Source organism: Hyla sarda, chromosome 4, assembly GCF_029499605.1.
Source record: "Hyla sarda isolate aHylSar1 chromosome 4, aHylSar1.hap1, whole genome shotgun sequence".
Taxonomy (NCBI): Eukaryota; Metazoa; Chordata; class Amphibia; order Anura; family Hylidae; genus Hyla; species Hyla sarda.
Genome location: NC_079192.1, coordinates 93,358,696 through 93,373,254, shown reverse-complemented (window position 1 = coordinate 93,373,254; position 14,559 = coordinate 93,358,696). Strand labels below are relative to the sequence as shown.

General features: G+C 42.7%; 1 protein-coding gene across 2 annotated transcripts in view; it reads left to right on the top strand.

Moving 5' to 3' along the window:
* The window catches only part of GOLM2 (golgi membrane protein 2), a 52,180-nt gene that overhangs the window by 22,902 nt on the left and 14,719 nt on the right, over window positions 1-14,559 (top strand). For both annotated transcript variants that reach the window (XM_056571571.1, XM_056571569.1), the window contains exons 3-8: window positions 3,183-3,285; window positions 3,519-3,603; window positions 6,121-6,256; window positions 10,157-10,237; window positions 10,325-10,420; window positions 12,946-13,071. In XM_056571571.1, the coding sequence (XP_056427546.1) occupies window positions 3,183-3,285; window positions 3,519-3,603; window positions 6,121-6,256; window positions 10,157-10,237; window positions 10,325-10,420; window positions 12,946-13,071 (627 nt within the window). The remainder of the gene's footprint in view (window positions 1-3,182; window positions 3,286-3,518; window positions 3,604-6,120; window positions 6,257-10,156; window positions 10,238-10,324; window positions 10,421-12,945; window positions 13,072-14,559) is intronic.

Below are 14,559 nucleotides of genomic sequence, written 5' to 3'. Positions count from 1 at the left end.
TGCAGGCCTCCAGATGTTTCAAAACTACAACTCCCAGCATGCCCGGACAGCCGTTGGCTGTCCGGGCATGCTGGGAGTTGTAGTTTTGCAACATCTGATAGGTTGTCTTTTAGAGACTGATACATTTATCACATTATTCCAGTCACATCTGTTCTAAAAACAGAAATTACTGGCTCCATCCCCTGGTTAATCACCGTTACCCGGTTCGTATAAAAAAAAAAAGAGACATCATGGAATAAATTCACCTTTTGCTTGAAGTCTACCTGTGGTGTGCTGCCTATATATTTTTTATGCATTGAGGAACCAGTGGGCCGAGGTTCGAATGGTGCGTGCACCCCCGAATTCATTTTTTTTCATTTAACTTTTGAGGTCCTGTTTCTATTGGATTTTTTTTTATATATATAATATATATATACACACACACACACCTAGACCAGAGTCCCCTGTAGAGTCCTATGCTACACACTGTATTTATTGTATATTATACTGTTTGACAGTTTAGGGCTGGGCGGTATACCGGTTCATACAGCGATGTCCCCACATCGAGGAACTAATCATATTTGACCCGCGAGCGCTATTCTGCTCCCCCCCCCCACCCCCATATGAATTATCAGCTGCGCTGTCCCCACATCTGTTCCCACATCATGTCACCCGTGTGCGCTCCTCTGCTCATCCTCATACAAGTTGCGGCCCACTGGCGCTAGAAATCTGTTCTACAAGTAACGCTGCAAAATAAACAAAACAAACTTTAACTTACCTTCCGACGTGGTTCCTCCTCATGGTCCCTCCGCTGCGGTCCTGGGGATGGGAACGTCACAGTGCCGTCAGCCTATCATCGGCCACAGCGATGTCCCGCCTCGGCCGCTGATAGGCTGAGCCCACTGTCATGTAAGATGCATACATGACAGTGCGCTCAGCCTATCACTGGCCACAGCGATGTCCCGTCCCGGCCAATGATAGGCTGGCGGGCTCTGTGACTTTCCCGTCCCAAGGAAACAGCAAGAGGACCACAGCGCAGGACAGTGAAGACTGTAGCAGAGCAACGGGGAAATGTAGGTAGGCTAGTTAAAGTTTATTTTGCAGCCCGGGAAACGTTATTTGTAGTACAGATTTCTAGCGCCGGGCAAGCCCGCAACTCATAGGAGGAATGAGCAGAGGAGCACGCGCGGGTGACCTGATGTGGGGACAGCGCCCAGGTCACAATGGGGAATACCGTTAAATACCGTGGAAACCGACATCACTTAGAAAAATACCTTGATACACGTTTTTGCTCATACCGCCCAGCCCTATGACAGTTCCCTAAATCACATGGTCTCTGTTTAAACCTATGAGATTCAGAAGGCGGTCTGAACTGATAATAGCACATTGTTTGCACTTGTGTCTCCACCAATCACATGTATTTGCTACCCATATAAGTATGGCCTCATTGATGTATGCACTATGCTTGAAAAAGGCTTGTTAGCCGAAAAGTCGCACTTGTTTATGCTTTGATGCAATAAAAAGCCTGCACTTTAACCGGACCTAGTTGACTAGTGCTGTGTTTCCTTGGAGTGAAGCTTTATATATATATATATATATATATATATATATATATATATAATATATATATATATATAATAATATTATACACACACACACACACACACACACATGATTTATTTAATTTTATCTTTTAAGCTTAAGGCAGCATTCTCCGTTACTATTCCTGCAGTCCATCTGTTTTGTTCCAGCTCTGCTGACTCCATAAGTTTTAAAGCTTGTACCAGTGACATTTGCCCAGCATTCAGACCAACAGAAAATGTTAATGGTTTTATAGGTCTCAGAAAGTGGTCAGCCCTGGGTCAGCTGACTTTCTGTGAATTATAAGATTGCGTAACCGAACATATCCCTCCCTATCCTGGATCCTATCTGAGAGGCAGTGTCAGGGAAGTTGTATAACTCTGCAGCTAATCATTATATAGACTCTCCAACTATATCACTGCTTTCCTTAGGACAAAAATGTATATCTTTAGCAGCACTCTATACATGGAGGAACAAGGAAGGTGTAGCCAAGTCTGGAGGGGAATTGGTCTCAGAGCTGCCAGGAGGGATATGATGGGTGAGGATGTAATCCTGTAGTTCATAGTAATTCAGCTGACACAGGACTGACTCGTCTCTTATCTAAACCAGGAAAGCATGTAATCTATTGTGAAAGAGTGTCACACTGTGATCACATGACAGCCGAAGACTTTCCAGGTGTGCTGGGAGTTGCAGTTTTGCAACAGCTGGAGGCACCCTGGTTGAGAAACTCATTAGTGAGAAGTCGGCCAAACCTGCCAATCTCTGTATATAGAAGCCTTCCGATTTTTCTTCTGACAGAAGATGCTGTGAGAGAAGGCTCAGACCTGTTAGGCTATGTTTACATGCAGACATTCCACTGACCTCTGAGCACCAGCAGAACATGCCTGCACTAGGACTGCTCAAAAAATGCGCCCTCTCATAGACTTGCAATGCAATTTCCGTGCGGACTCCCCATAAAGAATAGACAATGACTATTCTTTTTGTGGATGCTGGAATCTGAATTTCCACGACGGATGTTTCCAGATATTCTGCAGTGTAAACGGTGCAGCAAAATCCTATTGAAATCAATGGAACGCTGCTGCTGCTGCGGACTGTTGGAACACAGAAATGTCATCGTGTGAACACAGCTCTAGATTTTTGGGCTAGATAAACCGCTGCAAGTCAGCTCTGGCTGTAGCTTACCTCCCCCCCCCCCCCCCCCCCCTCCCTATTCACATGGCCAAGCCAAACAATAATGTGTATAGGTGGAACAGGAGAGAGATAGCTGTTGGCCAAGTGAATGTTTGACTGACAGCTATTAAAGGTAGACGTGCACCTCATATCCTAAAATATGTTTGACGTGGATACTATTATGTCTACTGTATTGCGCCAAGTGGGAATTTCTCATGTTGGTCTGTGTTGAAATGCATTTAAAAAAAAAAAGAAATATTTTTACAATGATTAGAATAAATTTCCATAAGAATCTTGTCCCGCCTATAGCAAAATATGTTTATAGTATGTTATAATCAGATGGAAATCCTTATCTTGCATACATTATAGTGTACTACATAGATGACTAGATCAGCCATCAGATATGGTAGGGATGTCCTCACTCTCATTATAACCTGTTCTTGCCTTTACAGAAGAGTTACATGAGCTTCGCCAGGAATACCTGCGCCAGGATGCTCTGCTACTGGAGTACAAGAACAATAACACCCTGCTTCAGAAGACACTGAAGGAAGAGAGGTTGGGACAAGCCTTACGTGCAGCCATGACAGCTACATGGCAACATGTACAACAGTGGTTCCCAACCAGGGTGCCTCCAGATGTTGCAAAACTACAACTCCTAGCATGCCTGGACAGCCTTTGGCTGTCCAGGCATGCTGGGAGTTGTAGTTTTGCAACACCTGGAGGCACCCTGGTTGGGAACCACTGATGTGCCAATAACTAGTCCACTAATTCTATGATGATCTTGTTAGTCAACAGTGCACAAAGCAGCTGGCCGATCAGAAGCTAGAACACGATGAAAGTATAAAGCGACTCCAGCAGGCTGACCGAGAAAAGGTGGGCAAAGAAACCATATATCTGCCAAATATTTCTTAGTTTGTTTTTTTAACAAGCAAAATATTATTAATGTGAATTAAAAATATTAATATATCATGATAAAAAAAAAAACATAACATTAAAACACATTGGCCCTGATTTTACTATTGTAAACCCGACCTGTTTAGTTGGGTTGTGCGCCAAAGGGGTGTGGTCACCAAAAAGACATTTTTCGAAAAATCACAAACTGTGGTGGATTTGAGTTGAGGAAAACCCGACAGATCAGAACATGTGTAAAAATAAATAACAATAAATAAATAAAATAAATACATTTAAAAAAAATTAGGGAAACCCTAGTAAATACTGTGGAAAAAAAAATATCTGTTGGGGGTTAAAAAACACAGAAAACTCCACTCCACTCTTAGTATCAGGGCCATTGAATTGTAAAATACATACATTCTGACAATTATGATGTTCTGCTACTTTGTATTGATTATTTTATACGTGACTATCCCCTTTCGATTGTCCTTCAAAGGGGTACTCCGGTGGAAATGTTTTCATAACAGCTAGTGCCAGAAGTTATACTGATTTAGTAAATAATTTCTATTAAAAAAATATTAATCATTCCAGTACTTATCAGCTGCTGTATGCTTTGAGAAGGTTGTGTAGTTCTTTCCAGTCTGACCACAGTGCTCTCTGCTGACACCTCTGTCCATGTCAGGAACTGTCCAGAGCAGGAACAAATCCCCATAGCACACCTATCCTGCTCTGGACAGTTCCTGACTTGGACAGAGGTGTCAGCAGAGAAAACTGTGGTAAAACAGAAAAGACCTACACAACTTCCTCTGGAGCATACAGCAGCTGATAAGTACTGGAAGGATTAAGATTTTTAAATGGAAGTAATTTACTAATCTTTAACTTTTGGCACCATCTGATTATTATTTTTTTTCCCAACTGCAGTACGCCTTTAAAATGGACTCCCAAGTCCTTGGTTACAGCTATTTATCCTCAGCCCTGAATTATCAGTAAATAATCCATGCCACTCCTTTTATGTAGAAATCACAGCATTTTATTCACTTTTTAGTTTATGTTGTTGAGTGTTTTACAAGCCTTTTGACATCTGCCATGTACAGTCATGGCCGTAAATGTTGGCACCCCTTAAATTCTTCTAGAAAATGAAGTATTTCTCACAGAAAAGGATTGCAGTAACACATGTTTCGCTATACACATGTTTATTCCCTTTGCGTGTATTGGAACTAAACCAAAAAAGGGAGGAAAAAAAGCAAATTGGACATAATGGCACACCAAACAAAAAATGGGCTGGACAAAATTATTGGCACCCTTTCAAAATTGTGTAAAAATAAGATTGTTTCAAGCATGTGATGCTCTTTTAAACTCACCTGAGGCAAGTAAAAGGTGTGGGCAATATAAAAATCCCACCTGAAACCAGATAAAAAGGAGAGAAGTTCACTTAGTCTTTGTATTGTGTGTCTGTGTGTGTCACAGTAAGCATGGACAACAGAAAGAGAAGAGAACTGTCTGAGGACTTGAGAACCAAAATTGTGGAAAAATATCAACAATCTCAAGGTTACAAGTCCAGAGATCTAGATTTGCCTTTGTCCACAGTTCGCAACATTATCAAGAAGTTTGCAACCCATGGCACTGTAACTAATCTCCCTGGGCATGGACGGAAGAGAAAAATTGATGAAAGGTGTCAACGCAGGATAGTCCTGATGGTGGATAATCAGCCCCAAACAAGTTCCAAAGATATTCAAGCTGTCCTGCAGGCTCAGGGAGCATCAGTGTCAGAGCAAACTATCCGTCGACATTTTAAATGAAATTATGGCAGGAGACCCAGGAAGAGATAACCCTGATTCCAACTGTTAAAGCTCCTAAATGTAATGTTCAATACCATGGCATTTGGGTAGGAAGATGTCTCATCCAAGAAAACTTTATTATGATAAATGTTCATTTATGTGATACATGGATGGATTGAGTCCATAAGAGAGAGAGCTGTTCTTTGGCTTTATGTTCCGGAGAGCTGTTCTTTGGCTTTATGTTCCGGCCATAGATAGAGGGCCCCAATGGCAGACCATTGTCTTGAGAGATCCATATGTCCAAGTAGGGCAACTCCTTTAGTAAGCAATGTCTAGTTCAATGTTTCCCAACCAGGGCACCTCCAGCTGTTACAAAACGACAACTCCCAGCATGCCCGGACACCCAAAGGCTGTCTGGGCATGCTGGGAGTTGTAGTTTTGCAACAGCCGGAGGCGCCCTGGTTGGGAAAGACTGGTCTAGATTGTCTAGATTTTATATTTAACTCCATTGCTAGGGTTCAGCCAACATATCCATATTCTGACAACCTTATCTTTTATATTCAGAACAGCATATTTATGGTTTAGGTGCAAATATGGATTAGAAGTCACCTGGAGATTAATATTTTTGGGATTAAATTATTTTTAGTTTGGGAATTTGACAAATCCTCATGTGATGCGCCAGCACCACTGTGCAGACTAAACCTTCCATTCTTTTTTCTAGGAGGAGGCAGACAAGGTGCCCAGCAATGTGGCAGCAGGTGAAACTGGACCTGAGAACAAGATGCACACGATAGCCATCATAGCCAAAGAGGAGCGTGTGGAAGACCCTTCAAGTAACCGCCTACATTTTGAGCGGGGTAATACATTTTTGACCACGTACATAATTGCGTGTCCAGGATCTTGGCTCCATGGTTTATGTCCCTGTAGGGAGGATTAATTCCTTACTATATTTCTCTTAACTTTCTCTGCATTTTTGACCCCATTTAAAGGGGTACTTCGGTGGAATATATATATATATTTTTTTAATCAACAGGTGCCATAAAGTTAAACAGATTTGTAAATTCTTTTAAAAAAATCTTAATCCTTCCAGTACTTATTAGCTGCTGAATACTACAGAGGAAATTATTTTCTTTTTGGAACACAGAGCTCTCTGCTGACATCATGAGCACAGTGCTCTCTGCTGACACCTCTGTCCATTTTAGGAACTGTCCAGAGCAGCATTTGTTTGCTAAGGGGATTTTCTCCTACTCTGGACAGTTCTTAAAATGGACAGAGATGTCAGCAGAGAGCACTGTGGTCATGATGTCAGCAGACAGCTCTGTGTTCCAAAAAGAAAATAATTTCCTCTGTAGTATTCAGCAGCTAATAAGTACTGGAAGGATTAAGATTTTTTAATAGAAGTAATTTACAAATCTGTTTAACTTTCTTGCTCCAGTTGATTTAAAAAAAAAAAAAAAAAAAAAAAAAAAAAAAGTGTTCCACCGGAGTACCCCTTTAAAAGCAGTAGGCTGTCCATATAAATAAATGGATTTGCTAAGTGAGTGAGATGCACTGTTTCAAATGCCAGTTAGTTAACATATTAGTCCTGAATGGGGACCCCTTTCTATGAACAAAATTTTTCCTCGGTCAGTGTTTCCCAACCAGGGTGCCTCCAGCTGTTGCAAAACTACAACTCCCAGCATGCCTGGGAGTTGTATTTTTGCATCAGCTGGAGGCACCCTAGTTGGGAAACACTGGCCTAGGTCTGAACCATAAATTAAACCATAAATTAAAGTGGTGATCTAGTCATAGTTAATTTTAGTGCTGGGCGGTATGACCAAAAATGTATATCACAGTATTTTTCTAAATTATGGCGGTTTCACGGTATTTAACTGTATTTTTTTTTATTTTTTTCATGCACTATTGGCGGTTAATTTCATTTTTTTAATCATACAGTAATTACTGCAGTAAACTGCCTTACAATGACCTATTTTACTGTCATGAGTACTGAATATTGTAGAAAAACGTTAATGTTTACACTATTATTAATACAGGTTTAATACAACAGACATGGCTCCTCGTTTTGGTAATGCTCACATGGTGCTTGTTTGGGGCAACTGCAAAACCAGGCCCCTCTCAAACAATGTTCTGCCGCTCTGCTTTCCCAACGTTTTGTATACACTCACCGATATAGCGGTGTATGAAAAATTCATGTAGATATATAAAACTCAGTGTGTATGTATGTTCCAGCATCACGTCCAAACTGCTAAAGATATTAACATGAAACTTGGCACACATGTTACTTATATGTCAACAACAAACATAGGATAGGTGATTTAACCCTTACTCACCCCGATTTGCCAGGGTCAGGTCCCATACAAGTCTATGGGAAATATGTTACTGCTTAACTTCCAAACGGCTGGAGATATTTAGATAATACTTGGTCACATGTTACTTGTATGTCCTCTTAAAATATAGGATAGTCATTTTAACCCCTAACTACCCCCATTTGTGAGGGTCAAGGTTTTTGTTTAAAGTCCCATGCAAATCAATAGGAAATGTGTGTTCCCACATCACTTCCATACGGCTGGAGATATTTCAATAATACCTGGTACACATATTGATTGTATATCAAATAAAAAAATATGATAGTTAAATTAACCCTTACATACACCCTTATATAAAAGATGGGTTTTTGTTTCAAGTCCCATGCAAGTATATGGGACTTCCAGTACCTTCCTCCACAAGCTCCACTCTGCATCTCCTGGTGAATGTGGCAGTCCGGCTTGCAAGCCACACCCCATCTCACAAAGACACGCCCACTGTTTAAGCCCCATCCCTTTTATTATCTACCCTTTTTGTGCATCAGTCTGGCTTGCAAATCACACCCAGTCCCACAAAGCCACGTCCCCTTCTATGTTCAGCTTACAATATATTCATCACAAATCGGTCCGACATAAGGACTGGATATGAATATGGGACATAAGGACTGGATATGAGTATGGGACATAAGGACTGGATAGGAGTATGGGACATAAGGACTGGATAGGAGTATGGGACATAAGGACTGGATAGGAGTATGGGACATAAGGACTGGATAGGAGTATGGGACATAAGGACTGGATAGGAGTATGGGACATAAGGACTGGATAGGAGTATGGGACATAAGGACTGGATAGGAGTATGGGACATAAGGACTGGATAGGAGTATGGGACATAAGGACTGGATAGGAGTATGGGACATAAGGACTGGATAGGAGTATGGGACATAAGGACTGGATAGGAGTATGGGACATAAGGACTGGATAGGAGTATGGGACATAAGGACTGGATAGGAGTATGGGACATAAGGACTGGATAGGAGTATGGGACATAAGGACTGGATAGGAGTATGGGACATAAGGACTGGATAGGAGTATGGGACATAAGGACTGGATAGGAGTATGGGACATAAGGACTGGATAGGAGTATGGGACATAAGGACTGGATAGGAGTATGGGACATAAGGACTGGATAGGAGTATGGGACATAAGGACTGGATAGGAGTATGGGACATAAGGACTGGATAGGAGTATGGGACATAAGGACTGGATAGGAGTATGGGAGGACGGGACGGGATGGGAGGTCGGGATATAACAACAATATATGAGGATGGGATATGAAGTCAAAAGCTTCCTCCTTTGTTGATTTTCCTCCCCAAAAAGGATTAGGAAGGAAAAACCGGGCAACGCCAGATACTCAGCTAGTATCATAAAAATAATAATAAAAAAAGCACTGGTATTCAGTATGAACCGGTATACCGCCCAGCACTAGTTAACTTATCCCCTATTTACAGAATAGGGGATAAAGATCTGATCGTGGGTGGGGGGGGCTACACCTTCTGAGATCTCCAGAATGGGGCCCTGGCTCTCTGAGAGATTGTAGTCTGTAGACAGTACGTCCTCTATTCATTTTTATGAAAGTGCCAGAGATTCCGAGTGCTTTACCCAGCACTCCCATAAAAATAAATGAAGGGCACATGGCTTCTACAGCACTCCCTCTCACAGACCCCCTGTGACAAGATACTTGTCAATCATCCTGTGGATAGTGGTTAATTTTCACTGGACAACCTCTTTAACAAAACTTATGATTGGTCAAGGTCTGGGTGTTCAGAGCAGGGAGAAGTATGTGGTTGTGCACTTCACTCCCCGGCTCACTGCGTTCTCCATCCATTTGCGTGATATGGACTCCATAGACTTAATAATGGAGGCCATCTCGTGCAACTGGACGGAAATCTCAGCAAGTCGGGGAGTGAAGAGCTTACCTGTGCTTCTCCCCACTTGTTCTTATGATTGTAAGGCATCTCAACACCCAGACCCTGACTGACTAAAACTTGTGACATGTGAAAAGTTTTCTTTAATGTCAGGGATATGTTCTATAAAAAGGCATTATGCTACACATTACAAAAGGATGAGGTGTGGATTTTAATTCATGGCACAACAGAGCATAAAACAGTTCCTCTATGCCAGTGTTTCCAGAACCAGGGTGCCTCCAGCTGTTGCAAAACTACAACTCCCAGCATGCCCGGACAGCCAAAGGCTGTCCAGGCATGCTGGGAGTTGTAGTTTTGCAACAGCTGGAGGCACCCTGGTTCTGGAAACACTGCTCTATGCTTTGAATTGGTATCCTGAATTTACAAAACTATAAAAGTGTATATAGGCTACTTTTATTCTATTTCTGTCTGATATATTATCTGGTTAGGGTGCAATAACCTGTATAATATGATTTGGATGTTTTAGATGCTGCCAAAGCTGGAGGAGATGCAGGAATGCCAGAAATAGAGGACAGTGAGCCAGTGAAACCCGAAGCGGTCCCCACTGGTGAGTCCAAAGAGAATATAATGGGGGTTGATGCACTTTGTGTGTGCTTTGTTTTTATAGTTGTATGTTGATACATGTCTCTTCTAGCTGAGAAAAAGGAAGATTTTGGTGTTCTGGCAAATGAAATTGGGGAGTCGGAGAAACAACCTTCTGTGCAGCCAGATTCTATTGCCAATGCCCAAGGTAGGTGATTTTCATTTTGTTACCAGTAAAGAGTGACTTAAGGGTGGCTGGTTAAAGCAGAATTTTACTTTTAAAGTTTCTTTAAATGGGCACTGTAACATTTTTAGAGAGTGCCTGGACCCCAACCGATCACTAGAAAACAAGGTGAGAGAGGAATGCTAAGTGAGACAAACTTATAATGTAAGTCTATGGGATTATCTTAATCAGCCATGCTTTAGCGATTATAGGGGTCTGAACACTCAGACCTCGACCGATCTAAGCATTTGATGTCAAATGTTTTTTAAAGCTACTTGTACACTTTATGTGAACATCAATTCTCTTACACATGATCATTACTTAAATAGCAAACAATAAAAAAAAACTCGCTTGTATGTTGGATTAAGGCATATGGATGTCATTGAGGAATACCCCCCTCTGTGAACCAGAATGCGGAAGTGCTAACAGACTCCAGCTGTCCATGCATTACATGGTTAGCCAGTCATTAGAACGGCTGCATGTTGTATTAAATTTCCTCTTTGCAGTTTTATATAAAACAGAATGGGTGGTGTTTAGAAAAAAATAATTTTACTTGGTAGAAACCATAGTGGATTTCAAGCTGCTTAGCTGCAGGCAGTCCATTATCGGACACATAGTGGTGGTAATGTATCAACCATTTAGTATCGACCCAATAATCTTTTATGTGCAGCTTGTAAATTTAGGGATGAATGATTCCTGTGGTGTTTTCACATCTGGACATTTATGACCTTTCCAGAGGACCCACATTTTTCTTGACTTCAAGGGTCCACAAGCCTGATTGTGGCTGCTGGAGGTGGTTAGGAGACCCAAATCACTGATTTACACAGCTGGTCTTACACCATAAAGATTAATAAACTGTTTAGCATGGTGAGCCATGCTATTTGCATAGACATAGGGGAGAAACAGATCCGTGCGGCACTGCAACGTTCCCAACAACGTAAGGTCAGTCACACACACTGCTGTGATATTGATTGCTGGGTGGTGGTGCTCACTCCATACATGCACAAAACGCCAAATCCACAAAATGACAAGATGGGAATGAGGGTAGCACTCGCCACCGTACTTGTGTGCAGATCGATTTATTCAGACTTCACATGGAGGACACAAATGTGGACATTGGCTTCCTATACACGGCATGTACTGGTGTCGGGAATGCTCCGGCACCTGTACCTGCCGTGTATAGGAAGCCGATGTCCACATTTGGGTACGTTCATACTGTGGAATCTCCTCTTGTGGAATTCCGCGAGTGGAGATTCCATCAGGCGGCTATGCAGTACTCGCGGAATTCCGCGCAAAAAGTGAACATGTTCTTTCTTTGCGCTGAACAATTTCTGCGCCGCCGCTGAAATCCCGCAGTGTGAACGGGTCTTGCAGAAGAACCATTCGCACTGAGGGGACTGTTCACTTCACTGAGTTCTACTTGCGGAATTCCTCGGGAATTCCGCAGTGTGAACGTACCCTTAGTGTCCTCCATGTGAAGTCTGAACAAATCAATCTGCACACAAGTACAGTGGTGAGTGCTATCCTCATTCTTATCTTGTCATTATGCTACTTACATAACTTAGGAGTTAGGGTATCTAGATGGCTCGAGGTGCTGCGCAACTTCTATTGACCTCAGTCTGAGTTACTGCATAAAACAGCGGCTTCCTGACCAGATGGGGAGGGGCTGAGGGCCCTCAATCCCAAGATAAGTGTGGGTCCCAGAGGTGGGATCTGAATCCGTTAGGCTCCTTTCACACTATGAATTTTTCCGCTTACAAACTTCCGTCACATGTTCCGTCACTACAGCTGCAAAACCCGGCCGTTACAAAACCCCTGACGGCCGTGACTAAATTGCATTGCAGCCTATGGGGTTTTGTAACTGCCCATTTGCACCCGTATATGCCCGTAATTCATTACGGGCGTTATACAGTGACTGGACATCGTGGCGGAAAAATTACTGCATGCAGGGATATCCTGTGGATATGCCATAAATGTCAATGTGGGAATCTATATGGCAGCGGTCTTCAAACTGTGGCCCTCCAGATGTTGCAGAACTACAACTCCCAGCATGCCCAGACAGCCAAGGGCTGTCCTGGCATGCTGGGAATTGTAGTTTTGCAACATCTGGAGGGCCACAGTTTGAAGACCACTGCTATATGGTAAGCATTTTATGATTCTAAATACATTTGTCTTTATTCACAGACAGCTCCTGAGAGAAGAACAAAGTGCACGGTCTTCTGTCTACATCAGTGTTTCCCAACCGGGGTGCCTCCAGCGGTTGCAAAACTACAACTCCCAGCATGACCAGACAGCCTTTGGCTGTCTGGGCATGCTGGGAGTTGTAGTTTTGCAACCGCTGGAGGCACCCCGGTTGGGAAACACTGGTCTACACTTTTGCCATGGATTTGATAGGTGGGAAGAACCAGCTGGCAACTGCCCCAATGACTCATGGGTCAGGCAGTATGAAAGTGATGATAGGTCCCTTTTAAGCGTAATGCTGTAATTAAGTCTTTTTACTTCTGCCATAGCTAAGTACCTTCCCCCTGGTGCCAAGAAGGAGCCTGCGTCCACTATAGAAGACAACGCTCTGCACTTTGTGCAGAAGCAAATCCCCAAAGAGCCCAAGTCCATGATATTTCCAAATATAAAACAGAGTGAGTACAATCTCCTGAATTGCTCAGGAAATCCTTATGTCAGTGCTGATACAATCATAAAAATGATCTGTCGTGGAAAACTTTTTTGCTATTCGAGTCATTTGTTTGTTTGATCATGCTGGCAAGTCTGCGGTTCCTGGTGTTTCATAGTCTCCATTTCTTACCATTGTTTCCCCCGACAAGCACGTTGTCTTTAGTATGATAAACATAATATATAGGCAGAAGCCGGCAGTATAAGAGAACTGACAAGTTAACACAGAGGGACATGCTGCCATCGTGTGGTGTGATCTGGTATTACAACTATTGTAGTAAACATGTTTGAACAGAGACTGTTTTGTGAATGGGTCAATTGTATAATTTTTCCATCTCTTTATACACATTTATAAGTGTACATGTATATTTTATCCTTAGGCTGCTTTCACACTATAAAATTCATCCGTTAAAAGATCCGTTATAAACGTCCGCTAGAAAAGCTTTAAAAATGGATGTTAAACGTTTGATTATCCGTTATGACCCGTTATAGCCCGTCATGAATAACGGACGTTAATTGTGGCAGAAGAAAAAACGGCACATGCACTAATTTTTCTTCCATCGCAAGAAGCGGGTAAATTAACGTCCGTTATTTTTAACATTGAAGTCTATGGGTGACTAATGAGCCTTTATGTCATCTGTTTGCGCCTGGTTTATAATATCCATTATTACTTCCAGGCATGCTCAGAAGAGGTGACATCAGCAGACTCCTGCAGTACTGCGAGACTACTACTACTCCCATCATGGGACAGACTTGTTTCCATGATGGGAGTAGAAGTTCCCTGGCTGCGGGAGTCTTCCGGTGGCAGGGGAGGCTACATTAGTGTTTGTACTACAACCCCCATCATGGGGCAGACTCTGTTCCATGATGGGAGTTGTAGTACAAGGGCTGAGGGATTGATCGCAAGGGATCTCCCTTCTGAGACCCGATACGATTAGAAGTTATTAAACAGTGGAGCGGACGGCATGCTGCGCTCCCCTCCGATGTATGATGTATTTAGTTTCATTTTTAAATTCCCCGCCGGAAGCTCAGAATGGTCGGTACTGAGGAGCCATTCAAGGCATCCGGCGTGGTTTTCAATTAGAAGCACTGCGGTGTGGAAAGATATATAGAATCGCTGGGGGGGGGGGGGTATATATCTGGCCCCCACAGCACTTCTATATATGTTCCTCCGCGCAACGCATTTATATATGTTCCACCGCATTGCATTTATATATGTTCCCTCCCGCAGTGCTATCATAAGCCCCCGGCAGCACTGTGAATGAAAAGTATTCTACAGCAGTGCATCGGGCCAGATGTGCTGCTGAAAGAATACTTTTCATTCATAGCGCTGCAGCTGCATTTATATATAGCTGCGCTGCAGGGGTCAGACATAAATCCTTATGTCTGGCCCCCGCAGCGCTTCTATAATCAAATGCCTTTGCAACGCTATGAATCAAAAGTATTCCACATCTGGC